At 45.5% G+C, this 13479-nt stretch overlaps 1 protein-coding gene across 1 annotated transcript in view; it reads right to left on the bottom strand.

Annotated features, from left to right (window-relative positions):
• The window catches only part of DNHD1 (dynein heavy chain domain 1), a 100501-nt gene that overhangs the window by 21224 nt on the left and 65798 nt on the right, over positions 1 to 13479 (bottom strand). The window contains exons 27-28 of the mRNA XM_063304798.1: positions 6060 to 6162; positions 1921 to 2070 (exon numbers count right to left, since the gene is read on the bottom strand). Of these exons, the coding sequence (XP_063160868.1) occupies positions 1921 to 2070; positions 6060 to 6162 (253 nt within the window). The remainder of the gene's footprint in view (positions 1 to 1920; positions 2071 to 6059; positions 6163 to 13479) is intronic.

The following is a 13479-nucleotide window of genomic DNA, read 5'->3' as shown; positions in this document are numbered from 1 at the left end:
GACAAATCAGCTGGTCATTTTGGTTTTGTCAAAACTTTACATTTAATCTGCAGGCGGTTTTGGTGGCCAACTTTACGTAAAGATGTCAAAGAATATATTTCTTGCAGTCCCACTTGTGCTCGTTCTAAAAGGAAAGGGGGAAAACCTCAAGGTCTCCTGCAACCTGTAGCTGACCCCAAAAGACCCTGGAAACAAATTGCCATGGATTTTATTGTGGACGCGGTGGCGCTGCAGGTTAAACCGCTGAGCTGCTGAGCTTGCTGATCGGAAGGTCAGCGGTTCAAATCCGCGTGACGGGGTGAGCTCCCGTTGCTAGTCCCAGCTCCTGCCAACCTAGCAGTTCAAAAACATGCAAATGTGAGTAGATTAATAGGTACCGCTTCGGCGGGTAGGTAACGGTGTTTAGTCATGCTGGCCACATGACCATGGAAGGGTCTACGGACAAACGCCGGCTCTTCAGCTTGAAACGGAGATGAGCACCACCCCCTAGAGTCGGACACGACTGGACTTAATGTCAAGGGAAACCTTTACCTTTACCTTTTACCAGAGAGCAAAAACAAAACTGTAATTTGGGTAGTTATAGATCCATTTTCTAAACAAGCCCATTTTGTGCCATGTTCTAAAATTCCTAAAGCTCCCCAACTGGCCAAGCTGTTTTTACATCACATGTATTGTATACAAGGATGTCCTGAATGTGTGATTTTGGATCATGGCATACAATTTACTTCTAAGTTTTGGAAATCCTTTTTAAAATTAATTGGCATTGAACGATCATTGAGCTCATCGTCACACACACCCATGGATGGAGCGACTGAACGTGCTAATTCTACTCTAGAGCAATTCATTCGCTGTTACATAAATTACCAGCAGGACGACTGGGTTGACCTCCTTCCTTTTGCAGAAGTAGCATACAATGCAGTTCACCAAAGCACAGGGCTCACACTGTTCCAAGTAGTCAACAGCCAAGTAGTCAACTGCCTCTTTCCCCCTGAGGACTGTTCTGCAGCAGATTGGTGCAAAAAAGTCGCCTCTGCATGGCCAATCATTCAGCAGGCATTAAAAGCTCAACAAACTTATAAAAAGTTCGCCGACCACAAACATTCTCCTGAATGGCAAATGAAAGTTGGAGATAAAGTTTATCTATCCATCAAATTTTTACGTTCTACAAAGCCATCAAAAAAGCTCAATCCTAAATTCATTGGACCTTTTCCCATTACTAAAATCATCAACCATGTCGCAGCACAACTGCAACTTCCTCACAATCTAAAAATGATTCACCCTGTTTTCCATTACAGCTTGTTGAAGCCTGCTCAAGAGTCACCCAGATGGCATCTGACAGCACCGACATCAACCCCCATCATGATTGACAGCGAACAACATGTTGAGGTCAAAGAAATCCTAGATTCACGCAAATATTGACGTTCTTTACAATATCTGATTAGAAACATTTTCCCGATCATGAATGGGTTTATGGTCACCATGTAAATGCACCTGCATTAATCAAGAAATTCCACACTAAATACCCTAACAGACCTAAACCTTAACTCACTACTAATCATAACCTTTGTTTTACACTACTTTAATTGTTTGTATATAACGCGATAGCTTGAGATACAAACTTGCCATCTCTCAGCTCTGCCTGGACAAGCACACAGTATCAGTTTATTCCAGCAAAATGGAGAGCAACACCAGGAGTCAGGTCCTTCCAAGGCTCTGGTTTTCCTTACACATGAAAAGCAAAGTCCCCACCTGCTGCACTCTGGGCTTGCCTTCCCACTCTGCCTGGATGAGCATCAGTTCAGCTGTTGGGGCCGATTTGGGAAAATAGGAGTTCTTGACTTAGTGGTAATGTGTACAAATACGTAACAACCAGTTCACCTAAACTGGACCAAGCCAGCTAGACAACACCCCAGCCAGTACCTTTTTCATGGCCATCTCCTTCTTCTTCTCCAAAGCATCTCTCTTCTTTGTGAGAGCATCAATGCGTGCCTCATACTTCCGGCACTCCATCTCATGCTGCTTCAGCACCTCTTGTTCTCTTTCCACCTCCTTCTGCCACTGGGCCATTTGCTGGAGGCAAATAAGGAAGATCCACGATTGGTCATTCTCCAAGCAAAACAATGACTCTGCCCCCAACAAGCAACCTACTGGCATGAAGCCACCGAGCAACCCATTGCTTGCCCTACCTGGACTGATCATGCCTGTCATACTAGGGCATGGCTACCCTTTTACCTTTTTTCATCTGGATATATTTGCACAACTCTCTAGCATCTCTTCAGGGCTCTCTTGTGTCTATGCATCCCAAGCGAGTGGTGATTTTGCGCAGGACAGTGCAGGCAGCAGCTCCCACAAGCCAGCTGCCCTGCTTCAATTGTTTTAGAAATTCTGAAGGGCTCTGCTGTTGCTGCTACTTAGTCCCGTGTCAGTCCTTCAGGGCAGGCTGGATCAGGGAACAACTCCAGAGGAAGACTAGGACCATAATATAGGCTATAATAACAGAATCTTGCCAGTCTGTCCATGTCTTCCCTCCTGCCCCTCTTATATCCCAGAGAATTGTGGGGAAGGGGTTAGTTTGAGTCTCTTTGTAACCCCTTCCCACCTCTCTGGATGTGATACACCTTTTTCTGATGCACCTGGCATTTCCCTAACAGCCTCTGGGCTCTTTCTCCAAGGTCATCTCCCTGGCTCACTATGCCTGACACTGCAGCACATTCCAATGAACCCTCTCCTTTTAAAAAAAAAATGAGCTGTAACAGTCTGACATTTAAGCTGTGATACAATTAATGAGTTGATAAAAAACTATGAATTATAAAATATAAAGCTAATGCAAACTTACAATGCAAATTAAGAAAAGGTTAACACGTTTGGAAGAGTAATCTCATTATTTTTCTTCTTTTTAACTTATATTTAATGAGAATTTTACATAAAGTAAAATACAAATCTGAAGAAAAAAAGAAAGAAAAAAGGAAGGAAGAAGAAGGTATGAACAAAGAAAAAAAGGAGAAAGAAAACTAAAGTTATGAAATATAATGACTTCCAACCTTCTCTTCAAGAGATATTGACAAACCCATTGTCCTCCCTCCCTCTTATCTCTTCCAGAAATCTCTTTAACCCCATATTAAATTCTTATATTTTTCAACCATTAAATCCATAAATCATTATTTCCTTGTTTTCTACTTTTAGCAAAAAGTCTGTAAAAGGTTTCCAATCTTTTAAAAAAGCACTTGTTGTTTTCTCCCTGACCAAACAAGTCAGTTTTGCCATTTCCACTAATTCTGACAGTTTTACAATCCACTCCTCCATTGTGGGAATTTCAATACTGTTCCATCTTTGTGCATATAATAATCTTGCTGCCGCTTCTAGATACAAAATAAACCTTCCATGAGTCTTTCCTAATTCAGTATCTAATCTCGTTTTTTTTAGAGCCACACTAATGTATCTCTAATTAGAGTGTCCACACTAATCTCATAGCATCCTCCAATGTCATCCAGGGGCTTCCACATATAATGCACTTTAAAAGGGGGTGGGGCTTCCATCACCCAGTCATGCCCACCATTTTGGCACCTTTGATTATTGCAAGTGCCTCTGGAGTCATCCAACCAGTGTTGCACCAAAGTAATAGGAATGAGGGCAGGCTTGCATCCCTGTGTATCCCTGGGGAGATGTTGTTCCAGGGGGCAGAGGCAGCAAGGAAGAAGCATACCTCCCCGATCCCACAAGATGACAACTTTCAACTAACGGGGCTTGGAGTGCACTCACTTTGCCTGAATGTACCAGATGGGCAGAAAAAATTGGGAATAGGCCATTCTTAAATAATTGCCATTAAGGGCTTTATAGATAATGACCAGCACCTTGGATTGCACTTGGAAGCCAACTGGCAGCTAATACAGCTTGCACACACATGGACATAACAAGAAGTGCCTGTTACTACTCGTGCTACTTCATTTAAATCAGCTGTAGCTCCAGCATGGTCTTTAAGGACAGCTCCATGTAGACTGCATTGCAATAGTCCAGTTGTGAAGTGTCCAGGGAATGACTGACTGTCTGAAGGGCCTCTTGGTTGAATAAAGAGCACAACTGGTGCAGAAGATGGCCCTCCTACCCATAGCTGCTACCTGTTCATCCAGTAGAAGCTGTGAGTCCAGGAAGACCTCCAAGTTGTACACCAGCCTCAAATGGGGAAGTGCAACCTCATCCAAGACCAATGGTGAAGACTCCTTGTTGAAGTTCAATAACTTCAAGTTTAAAACAACAATCCAGGTGCTATTTTGCTTTCAACTGTGAACATCATCAAGGACAGGCCAGTAAACTTTTCCTGTGGAGGCACCTGCGCGATCACTCAAACACTGAGCAGATGATGGATGGCACCTCATGTCCTCTGATGTAGTCTCAACTCCCTGGACATCAGCGACCAAGCAAGCCAGTCTGCTGGAAGAGATCTGGACTTCAGCACAAATCTTCTTTCAACCAAGTCAAGCACCACATGTCTCTGCGAGTTTCTTCCAAGACAGGGGAAGGAAATTGTTGCAGGTGCCAATCCACCTGGTGACCCCTGGCATTGACACTCTTGACCTCCTTGCCTCAGGCCCTCCTGAAATATCTTCACTGAAGATCTTGTTATCCTCAGGGATTGCTTCCTTAACTTCAGATGCAAAGGACTGGTGGATTGTTCCATGGCTTCAAAGGAAGATGCTGGTTTTCCGAGAAATATGGTGCATTCTTTCTTTCTTATTAAGGAAGGGTTTCTTCTGATTCCTGTCCTCTGCTAGCACAGAGTTAATGGCCTCTCCAAAATGTGGAGGGATTGCACACCGATTGGTCCTACATTGGTGATTGACTTGCCAATGCCCTTGAGCCACAGTCCTCATTAAGCTGCCACCCCCACTGCCACAGGGCAAGTTGCACCTGAAGACCACCAGGCAATATCCGCAATCAACTCAGCTGCCTGGGCAAATTTACCAAATATCTCCTTCAGCCTCCATGCAGGTTCACAAGCACACATTATCAGGGCTATGGGGGCAACAGAGGTATTAGCTGAGACTGAATCTCACAGGCCCTTTTCAAAGCTCCCTTCAAGGGGGTCTACAAGAACCCCACTCCCCTGCCTCTGCACTACCATCCTGCAGAAAAGGGCTGCTCCAGATTCACTCGCTGATGGCGTTTTCAGCCAATCCACAGTCTCCTGTGGCACCAGAGTTTGCCAGCTGTGGAAGGACGAGATGCCTGAAAGGAAGATGGTCTGCTTATCCTTCCTTGATGACCTCTTGAGAAAACATGTGGCAGTGGAATCCTAAGCTCAAGGCTTGAAGTTGCAGAAACATGTCTGCTGAATACCCCAGGGCTTCATTCTGCCTAGGGGTCAAATCTCAAAATCCAGATTAGTCGCTCTTGCCATCTTTCTTGTCAGTGCTGGGAAAAGCTTGGCAATAGAAAACCTCTGAAGCCCTGCTTTTGCCTCCACAAATTCCTTGAGAAAATTTACTTTCTTCCAGGTCAGAAGGGGATGAGAGTTGAGACCAAAGGTCTGGATGAGGTAGAAGCTCTGCCTTCCATCTGGAAGAGGTGGAGTTAACCTTTTCCTATTGGCTCCATCTTTGGTAACTGAGAAGTGTATTAAAGGGCTAATTGTATGGGAAATTTGAAGAAACCAAAGCAAGGTTGTTGAAACACATCTTGTCACTTTCCGTGGTTTGTGTGTCCATGGAAGTCTAGATCCTAGCTGGTCCAACATTCTGTATCTATACATTTCATTATTTCCTCCCTACCCAGATGCAGAACAATATACTTGTCACCATTGGATGTGCTGAATTTAGCTGCATTCATTCTGTTCCAGCTTTATCCATTTTATTTGTTGGTCTAAATAAAATTCCATTGTATAAGTGAACAGCTTCCCTTAACTAAGTAAAAGCTTTGGAGGAATCACCTGGCCAGGATACCATTACTGAAAACACCTTGGACAGACAAGGTGGAGCCTTTCCAGGACTTCCTCAGACTACAAGACTCATCTGTGTTCTAAATTTTAAACGATTTTCTAGCAAGTTTTAAACTTTAAAACTCACTTCTTTAATCATGACTAATTTCTGCTGCAGGACACGAACATCCCGCGTATGTTCTTGCTGCTTCTTGCTCACTTCACCCATCTTCTGCAATGCCAGCTTCATCCTGCAGAGACAAAATGAGTTTCAGTTAGCTTTGCAGGAGTTCTCATTTCAGTTCCCCCACTAATGATTTCCTTCAGCAAAGGATCGTTACCTTGTCGTGGTGCTGGAGCTTGAGCATCTCAACAATGCCAGGAGCTAAACTGTGAAGGGCCACCCAAGACGGGAAGGTCATGACAGAGAGGTCAGACTAAATGCAATCCCTGGGGAAGGTAATGGCAACCCACCCCAGTATTCTTGCCGTGAAAACTAAATGGATCAGAACAACCAGAGATATGTCGGTATACCATCGGAAGATGAGACCCCCAGGTCAGAAGATGGTCAAAATGCTACTGGGGAGGAACAGAGGATGAGTTCAACGAGCCCCAGATGTGATGACGCAGCTAGCTCAAAGCCGAAAGGACGGCTAGCGGCCGACGGTGCTGGTGGTGAATGGTGAATCTGATGTTCGAAGGATCAACACACTGAGGTACTTTGGCCACATAATGGAGAAGTTGCTGATGCTGGGGAGAGTGGAAGGCAAAAGGAAGAGGGGCCGACCAAGGGCAAGATGGATAGACGATATTATAGAGGTGACAGACTCGTCCCTGGGGGAGCTGGGGGTGTTGACGACCGACAGGAAGCTCTGGCGTGGGCTGGTCCATGAAGTCACGAAGAGTCGGAAGCGACTGAATGAATAAACAACAACTAATGATTTCAAGCCTGGAACCTGTCTTTTATTTTGCAGGAACTGCATGCTACGGGCATAAGAACTGCCCTGGGGAATCGAGCCTTCATCCAGCACTTGCCTCTCAGTGGCAACCAGATGCCTCTGGGGTGCTGAGAAGCAGAAGGAGACACACCTCTCTCTCAACATTGTTCTCCTGCAGTGGTCTTTAGAGACTAGCTGCCCCCAATGTTGAGTCTTCAGTATATTTGTGAAGGTAGGATTTTTGCCACAATGTACATCTCACGCTAACCTAAACTGAACCATATTGGCCATTTGTCTGACTCTTCATCTAATTTAAAGAGATGCTTTTGGACCTCTTCACAATCACTGGTACTTGTCACCACTCTGCAAGCTTGACTAGCTCACTGTTTACTCTTATTCAGCAAATATTACCAAGAACTGGTGAGCAAGGACAGAGTGGTTCCTCTGTCCAAAATTTGTCCAGGAAGGTTTTGGGTGGTGTATCAACCTCTGTGCTGGGGGGTCATGGGGGGGAGGTAGCAGTTATGTCCCATGAAAACTTTGAAGGTAGCCAGACATACAACCAAAAGTATGAATCCATTATACCTTCACTATAATAAAAAAGGAACAACTAGAGAAAACACATGGGACAATCAACAACATCTTCAGAGGAATAAAATTCACAAGAAAATAAGAAAGAAATAACGTACTACCTTTCCTGGATTTACTCATCAGCAGAGGAACCAATGGCAAATTAGAAAATCAAGTCTATCAAAAAAATAACCCACACTAACCAAGCACTCAGCTAGCAAAGCAACAACTCAACCACCCACAAGATGAGCTTTGTAAGAACATTATTCAGACAAGCACAAACACACTGCAGCAACCCAGAACACCAGAAAGAGGAAACAGACCGCCTATACAGCCTCTTCCAGCAAAATGGATACCTGCACAACTTTATCAAAAAGTGCCTGACCCCTCAACTCACTACAGCATAACCGACACAAGCTATGAAAACACCATCTGAAATGGAATCGCTGCTCCACACTGTCCAAATATACAGCCAAGATATTACAATGGAGTTTGGACTGGACAAATGTGCCACCCTTACCATCAACAAGGGAAAAATATGAAAACTGAAGGAATGAAGATGCCCTATGGAAATAACATCAAGAGTCTGGATGAAGAAGATCACTACAAATGCCTGGGCATCCTTCAGGTTGACAACATCAAGCACACAGAAGTCAAGAAGTAGTGAATACATCAGAAGAGTGAAGAAGATCTTAAAGTCCAAATTCAGTGGAGGAAATACCATCAAGATGATTAAAACTTGGGCAATTCCAGTCATTATACAGCTGGAATAGTAGACTGGACTCAAGCTGAACTAGAAGCTCTGGATAGGAAGACCAGAAAAATAATGACAATGAATCATGCCCTTCATCCGCGCAGCAACATTGACAGACTCTTATTTACTGAGGAGCATAGGTGGGCATGGTGTTGCAAGTATACCAGACAGTTGAAGGGCACTGGAAGAATATGTGAAGGACAGTGAAGAAGATGCACTGAAGCTAATATACCATAAAGGCTTACTGTATACCAAAGAGACCAAACTGGCCTATAAGAAAGACCAAATGAAGAAGAGAAAAGAGACAAGGCAAAGTATTACATGGCCAGTACATAAAAAAACTAGGGGGCAAAGCAGATAACAACAAGACCTGGCAACGGCTAAAAGCAGGAAAGTTGAAGAAAGAGACAGCTGAAATAACAGCGGACCACCTAGTTAGCTGTTGCAAGAAGATTGCATAGACTGACTACAAACAACCGCATGGCAAAGTAGCAACAATGGTGCATTGGAATATCTGCAAGAAATACCATTTGCCTGCAAGCAGGAACTGGTAGAACCACAAAATAGACAAAGTAATAGAAAATGAAAAAGCCAACGTGCTCTGGGACTTTAAAATTCAAACAGACAAGCATCTGCCACACAACACCCCAAACTTAACAATTCTTGATAAGAAAGACAAAAAAGTCTGGATAGTGGACACTGCAACACCTTGAGGCAGCAGAAGAGAAGAGAAAGAACCAAAGAAAATCACAAAAAACAGACCTGCAAATAGATGTAGAATGACTGGCAAAAGAAAGCAAAGATAGTATCAATAGTAATAGGTGCCTTGGGTGCAATCCCAAAATATTTGGAGTACCATTTGAACACTTTCAGCATTGACAAAATCACCATCAGTCAGTTGCAAAAGGCAGCTTTACTTGGAACAGCTTCCATCCTGTGATGATGGCTTTAACACCATCAAACAACATTTGCCTAACCCAGATCCGTGGGAAGGATAGGTGGACAAAAATACCAAATCCAGTCTAAACATCTGGCTGACCGTGTGACTAACCATAATAGTAATACCGCCCTATAAGAGTAGAAAGAGTATTCCAGGAATACTCTTTTTACTCTTAGAGGGTGCTGTTTCCTGACCTGGCCTACCTCAAAGCGCTGATGCCAGTTAAAGCTGAGGAAATGGGTCATCCCCAGGTTTGTCCCCAGAGTCCCCAAGGTTATCTGGATGGCTGCTTTGGGTCAGGAGAATGATAACACCCCTCCCCAACTGAAACAACGAAGAGGCCCCTGAGGAGAGAAGCAGCGGTGAGAAAGGAACAAAGTAAAGCCCGAGGGAGGGAAGGTGCCCCAAAGAAATGACAGCTGAAGGAACACAGGCTGAGACAACTTAGAGGGTTGTGCAAAGGACTCGTCAGAAGATACTGTCATACCAAGTGCCCTGTCTTCTCCAGCATCTCCAAGCCAGTACTGTAGTGACACTTGGTGAGTAAGAATGGGCAGCGGTGGCAGGGTGGGGCAGTTTAGGCAATAGCAATCCCTAAGCTAAGAGATTAACAGGGAGTCTCTACATGCCAGGTTTTCTTGATTTCTCCATTACTGCACAGGATCCCACAGTTCAAATTGGTAGCAATGTCTGAGATGGAAGTGCTGTCATGAGGGCATTTATTAATTTTATAGCATTTGTAAGCCATCCCCACTCTAGAGCATCCTGGGAGACCAACAGGAGAATAAAAGGGATAAATTAAAAAGCCTCAGTAAGCTTGGGTCAAAGGCACAATGGAATGGCCCTGATTTAACCTGTTTTTAGAAAGCCACAAGGGTGGCAGCTGCATGTATTTCTGGGGGGAAGTGCTCCATAAAGTGGGGATCACTACCAAGAAGACCTGCAGCCTTCTCCTTACGCCACATGCCTCAGGCAGAGGCGAGGTGGGGGAGACTCCCAGCAGGCCTTCTTGCAACGTGCATGCAGGGCAAGCAGATTTTGTTCTGGCAAGACATTGCTCAACTTGGGGCATTATATGATTAGGTGTTCTGACCCACTAAACCAGACACGGAAGAGGTGAAAACAGATTTATCACAAATTAATTAATAACTGCAATGGCTAACATGGTTGAAACTGGATTCAAATCAAAAGGCTGGAGACAAGGACTGATGTTGATGAAAACAGGCAAGGAATTAGACCCAGCTGACAGACTGAGTCAAGCAATGGCAGAATGCTCAAAGCAGCTGGATAGGAACTGGCTTGCACAACAGCAAGGCAACGACAAGGAGGGACTGAGTAGATGAAATCACCAAAGCAAGACAGAAGTAAATGTAGACTGAAGGACTGACTCACTCAGCAGCGAGGTAAGAAGCAGAGACTACCAAATTAGTGACAGACAGCAACTCCCAAGGCAGCAGCAAGGCAGCAGCTCAGCAAGAGGAGAGGTTACTTTAATCAGCTGAGGAGAATAATCCAAGGACCAGCCACAGCACCACAGGAGACAGGAGGCACGGCGGCAGAGGGCTTCAGAATGAGCAGCTGTCAGCAGCAAGATTAGGAAGCAGGAAGTGCAGCAGAGAGAGGTTTCAGAGACAGCGGCTGCTCGGCGGCAAGATCGGAGGCAGGAGGCACTGCAGAGAGAGGCAGCAAGTTCAGGAGCAGGAGAAGCAACAAAGACAAGATCCTGAAGGGAACGGTTGGCAGACAAGGTAAAGAGATCGTCTGAGGTGACAAGATCTGGAGATGCGGCTGTGAGAAGAGAATGGTTGTCACCGACAACCCGTTCTCGGTGAGGGTGCCTTTTAAGCGCTTGACTTTCCCATTTGCGTCAGGGAGCCAATCGTTTTTTGAGCTCTTGAGCTCTCTTTGCTGCCCTCCACTTTCGAGCGCTGATTGGCTGCTGAGTCTCTTCATCAGAGACTCCACCAATCAGCAGCTCTGAAGGTTCTTTAGTTTTCGCCCCCTCACTGTCACCCGGATCCCCTCCTCCACACCGACTTCGGAGTCCTCAGACTCCATCCTAACACTAGGCGGTATAGGGCTTTAAAGGCAATGACTAGGACTGGGCCCAGGAACCTATTGGTGACCAACACAGTGACTTAAAAATAGGTGTATTCAGCACTGGTGGGGTTACATTTTCTACCAGCTACAGCTTCTGGGTTTTCTCCAAAGGTGGCCTTGTGTAGAGTGCATTGCAAGAGCCCAGTCAATTGGTGATTAAGGTGTGAGTTACTTTTCTCAGGGTATCTTGGTCCAAGCAGGGCCTGGCACCTAACTGGCACACCAGTCAAAGCTGGATGAAGGCCCTCCTGCTATGGCTTCCACCTGTTTAAGCAGGTGTCATGCTCCCAGATCAAACATTCCCAGAACATCTGATCCAACTTGCATTCATGAATGGAATCAACATGGGTTGAAACCTCTGAGTCAGTAGAAGTGGGAGGGGGGACAAGCCGGGAGTGTGAAAGCATCTTGTTTGGACTATCTCTGGCATCCAAGGTCAACTGGCAGAGCCACTGCAGACATCTGCACAGAACTGAATGGACTGGCATGAAAAGGGGGGCTGCATACCAAAGAAGGGGAGGGAGTTGAATTCATTGGGCTGTTTAACTTGGGGAAAGTGTGGGAACTTCTATTCGCAACTTTTTCTCTGTACTGCACACTACACTCCATTAAAGAGATTTCTACTCAATCATGAATGAATCAAATTTAACAATAAGCTGAGTAGGCAGTCATCACATGAAGTTGGGAATCATCAACCTGACTCTACCTGGCAATGTACATACCCAGAAGAGAGTTCAGATTCTACAACTATGTCAAAATTAACACTGGGAGATCCAACTACTTTGGTGGAGGAAGAAGAGACAATGATGCAGCTGATTGAACCAGAGGTGATAGCTGGATGGGTGACTAGATCTGATGGAGATTCGGAAACAGAAGGCACTGTGGGAATCTCCTTACAGCAGCAAAGCCACACAGTGGAGCTGGATACAGAATAACCTTAGACGTTACTTGAGGCTCCAAGACCACTGCATCCTGGCTCCAGCCACCAAGTCACCCAGATCTTTAAGGAGTGGAATGGACAACATCCAGAGATCGATGAAGTACCCAAAATTGGGAAGAAGGGGTGGGAGATGAAGTCACACTGACTCCTCACCAGTCCACAGAGGTGTGACCAAAGACCAGAGGGTCCAGTTCCAAGGGTTCTGAACTCGAACCAGATGGACTGAATGCAAAATCTAGAAGCCCAGGTAGCCTCCATAGAAACCATCCTTCAAAGTATCTCTTTGTCCTTGGATCAGGTGTTAAATCAACCGAAGGCAGAATCCATCCTGTCATCCAAAAGATCCACACCCAAGCCAACCCCCGGGGCAAGACAACTATCTCCAGCATTGGAGACCAGGAAGAGTGGCTGACCTTCAGTGACATGGGGAGAACCACTAACTGGACATGTAAGTCTTCCCCCTCCCAAGACTGGGTACCACAAGCTGCAGGTGAAGTTTAATGGGGACCCTCAGCAGCTGTCCTTTTTCGTAACTAATATGGGAGCATACATGGAAGAGTTTGGGGACACCTTTCCCACAGAAAGTTCTAAGGTGAATTTAGTAGGGTCCAGGCTGAAAGGGCCAGTGGGAGACTGGCTAGTGCAGTTGCACAATGCAGCGGCCCCAGAACTCTGCAGTTTAGATGACTTCATGAGAGCCTTGAGAGAACATTTCTAAGACCCACTAGTGAAGCTACAGGCCAAAATAGCCCTCCAGCAACTCCGACAGGGGTCCAAAACTGTATCTGAATATGCAATGGAATTTAAAGCTTTGGTGGGAAAGGTAACTGATTGGTCAGCATCTACCAAAGTGGATTACTTCAAAGGTGGGCTGCAACCAGAGTTGCTACACTGGGCACTGGGACAAGGAGACCCCATCACAGTGGGAGAATGGATCTGTTTGGCCAGAGAAGTGGAGAACACCCAATTCCAAGTTAGATGCCAGGTACAAGCTCAAGTGATGGGGAAAAAACTGGAGCCCCAACCAATGTATTGGCAGGACCAAGAAAGCCAAGTCGGCAATGGGAGGAAGAGAGAGCAGCAAGTGAAAAAGGGGGTTTGTTTTAAATGTGGAAAAGAAGGACACTGAGCTTCGGATTGCCCTCGTGCAGGATTGGCCACCACCGCAAAGCCAGGGACCAAGACAGCAAAATCTCCACTTGTCAAGTGCAAGAGCACTGCGGCTAATGCCACTACACGCAAAGAGGAATCTGCATTGGTCTCAGAGGATTCTGAGACTCTGAAGAGGAAACCCCCCAGTTGGCAGGAAATGAGGTATGCCTACTC

The sequence above is a fragment of the Candoia aspera genome, chromosome 5 (genome assembly GCF_035149785.1).
Source record: "Candoia aspera isolate rCanAsp1 chromosome 5, rCanAsp1.hap2, whole genome shotgun sequence".
In the NCBI taxonomy this organism is placed as follows: Eukaryota; Metazoa; Chordata; class Lepidosauria; order Squamata; family Boidae; genus Candoia; species Candoia aspera.
This window is presented reverse-complemented; position numbering and strand designations above follow the sequence as displayed.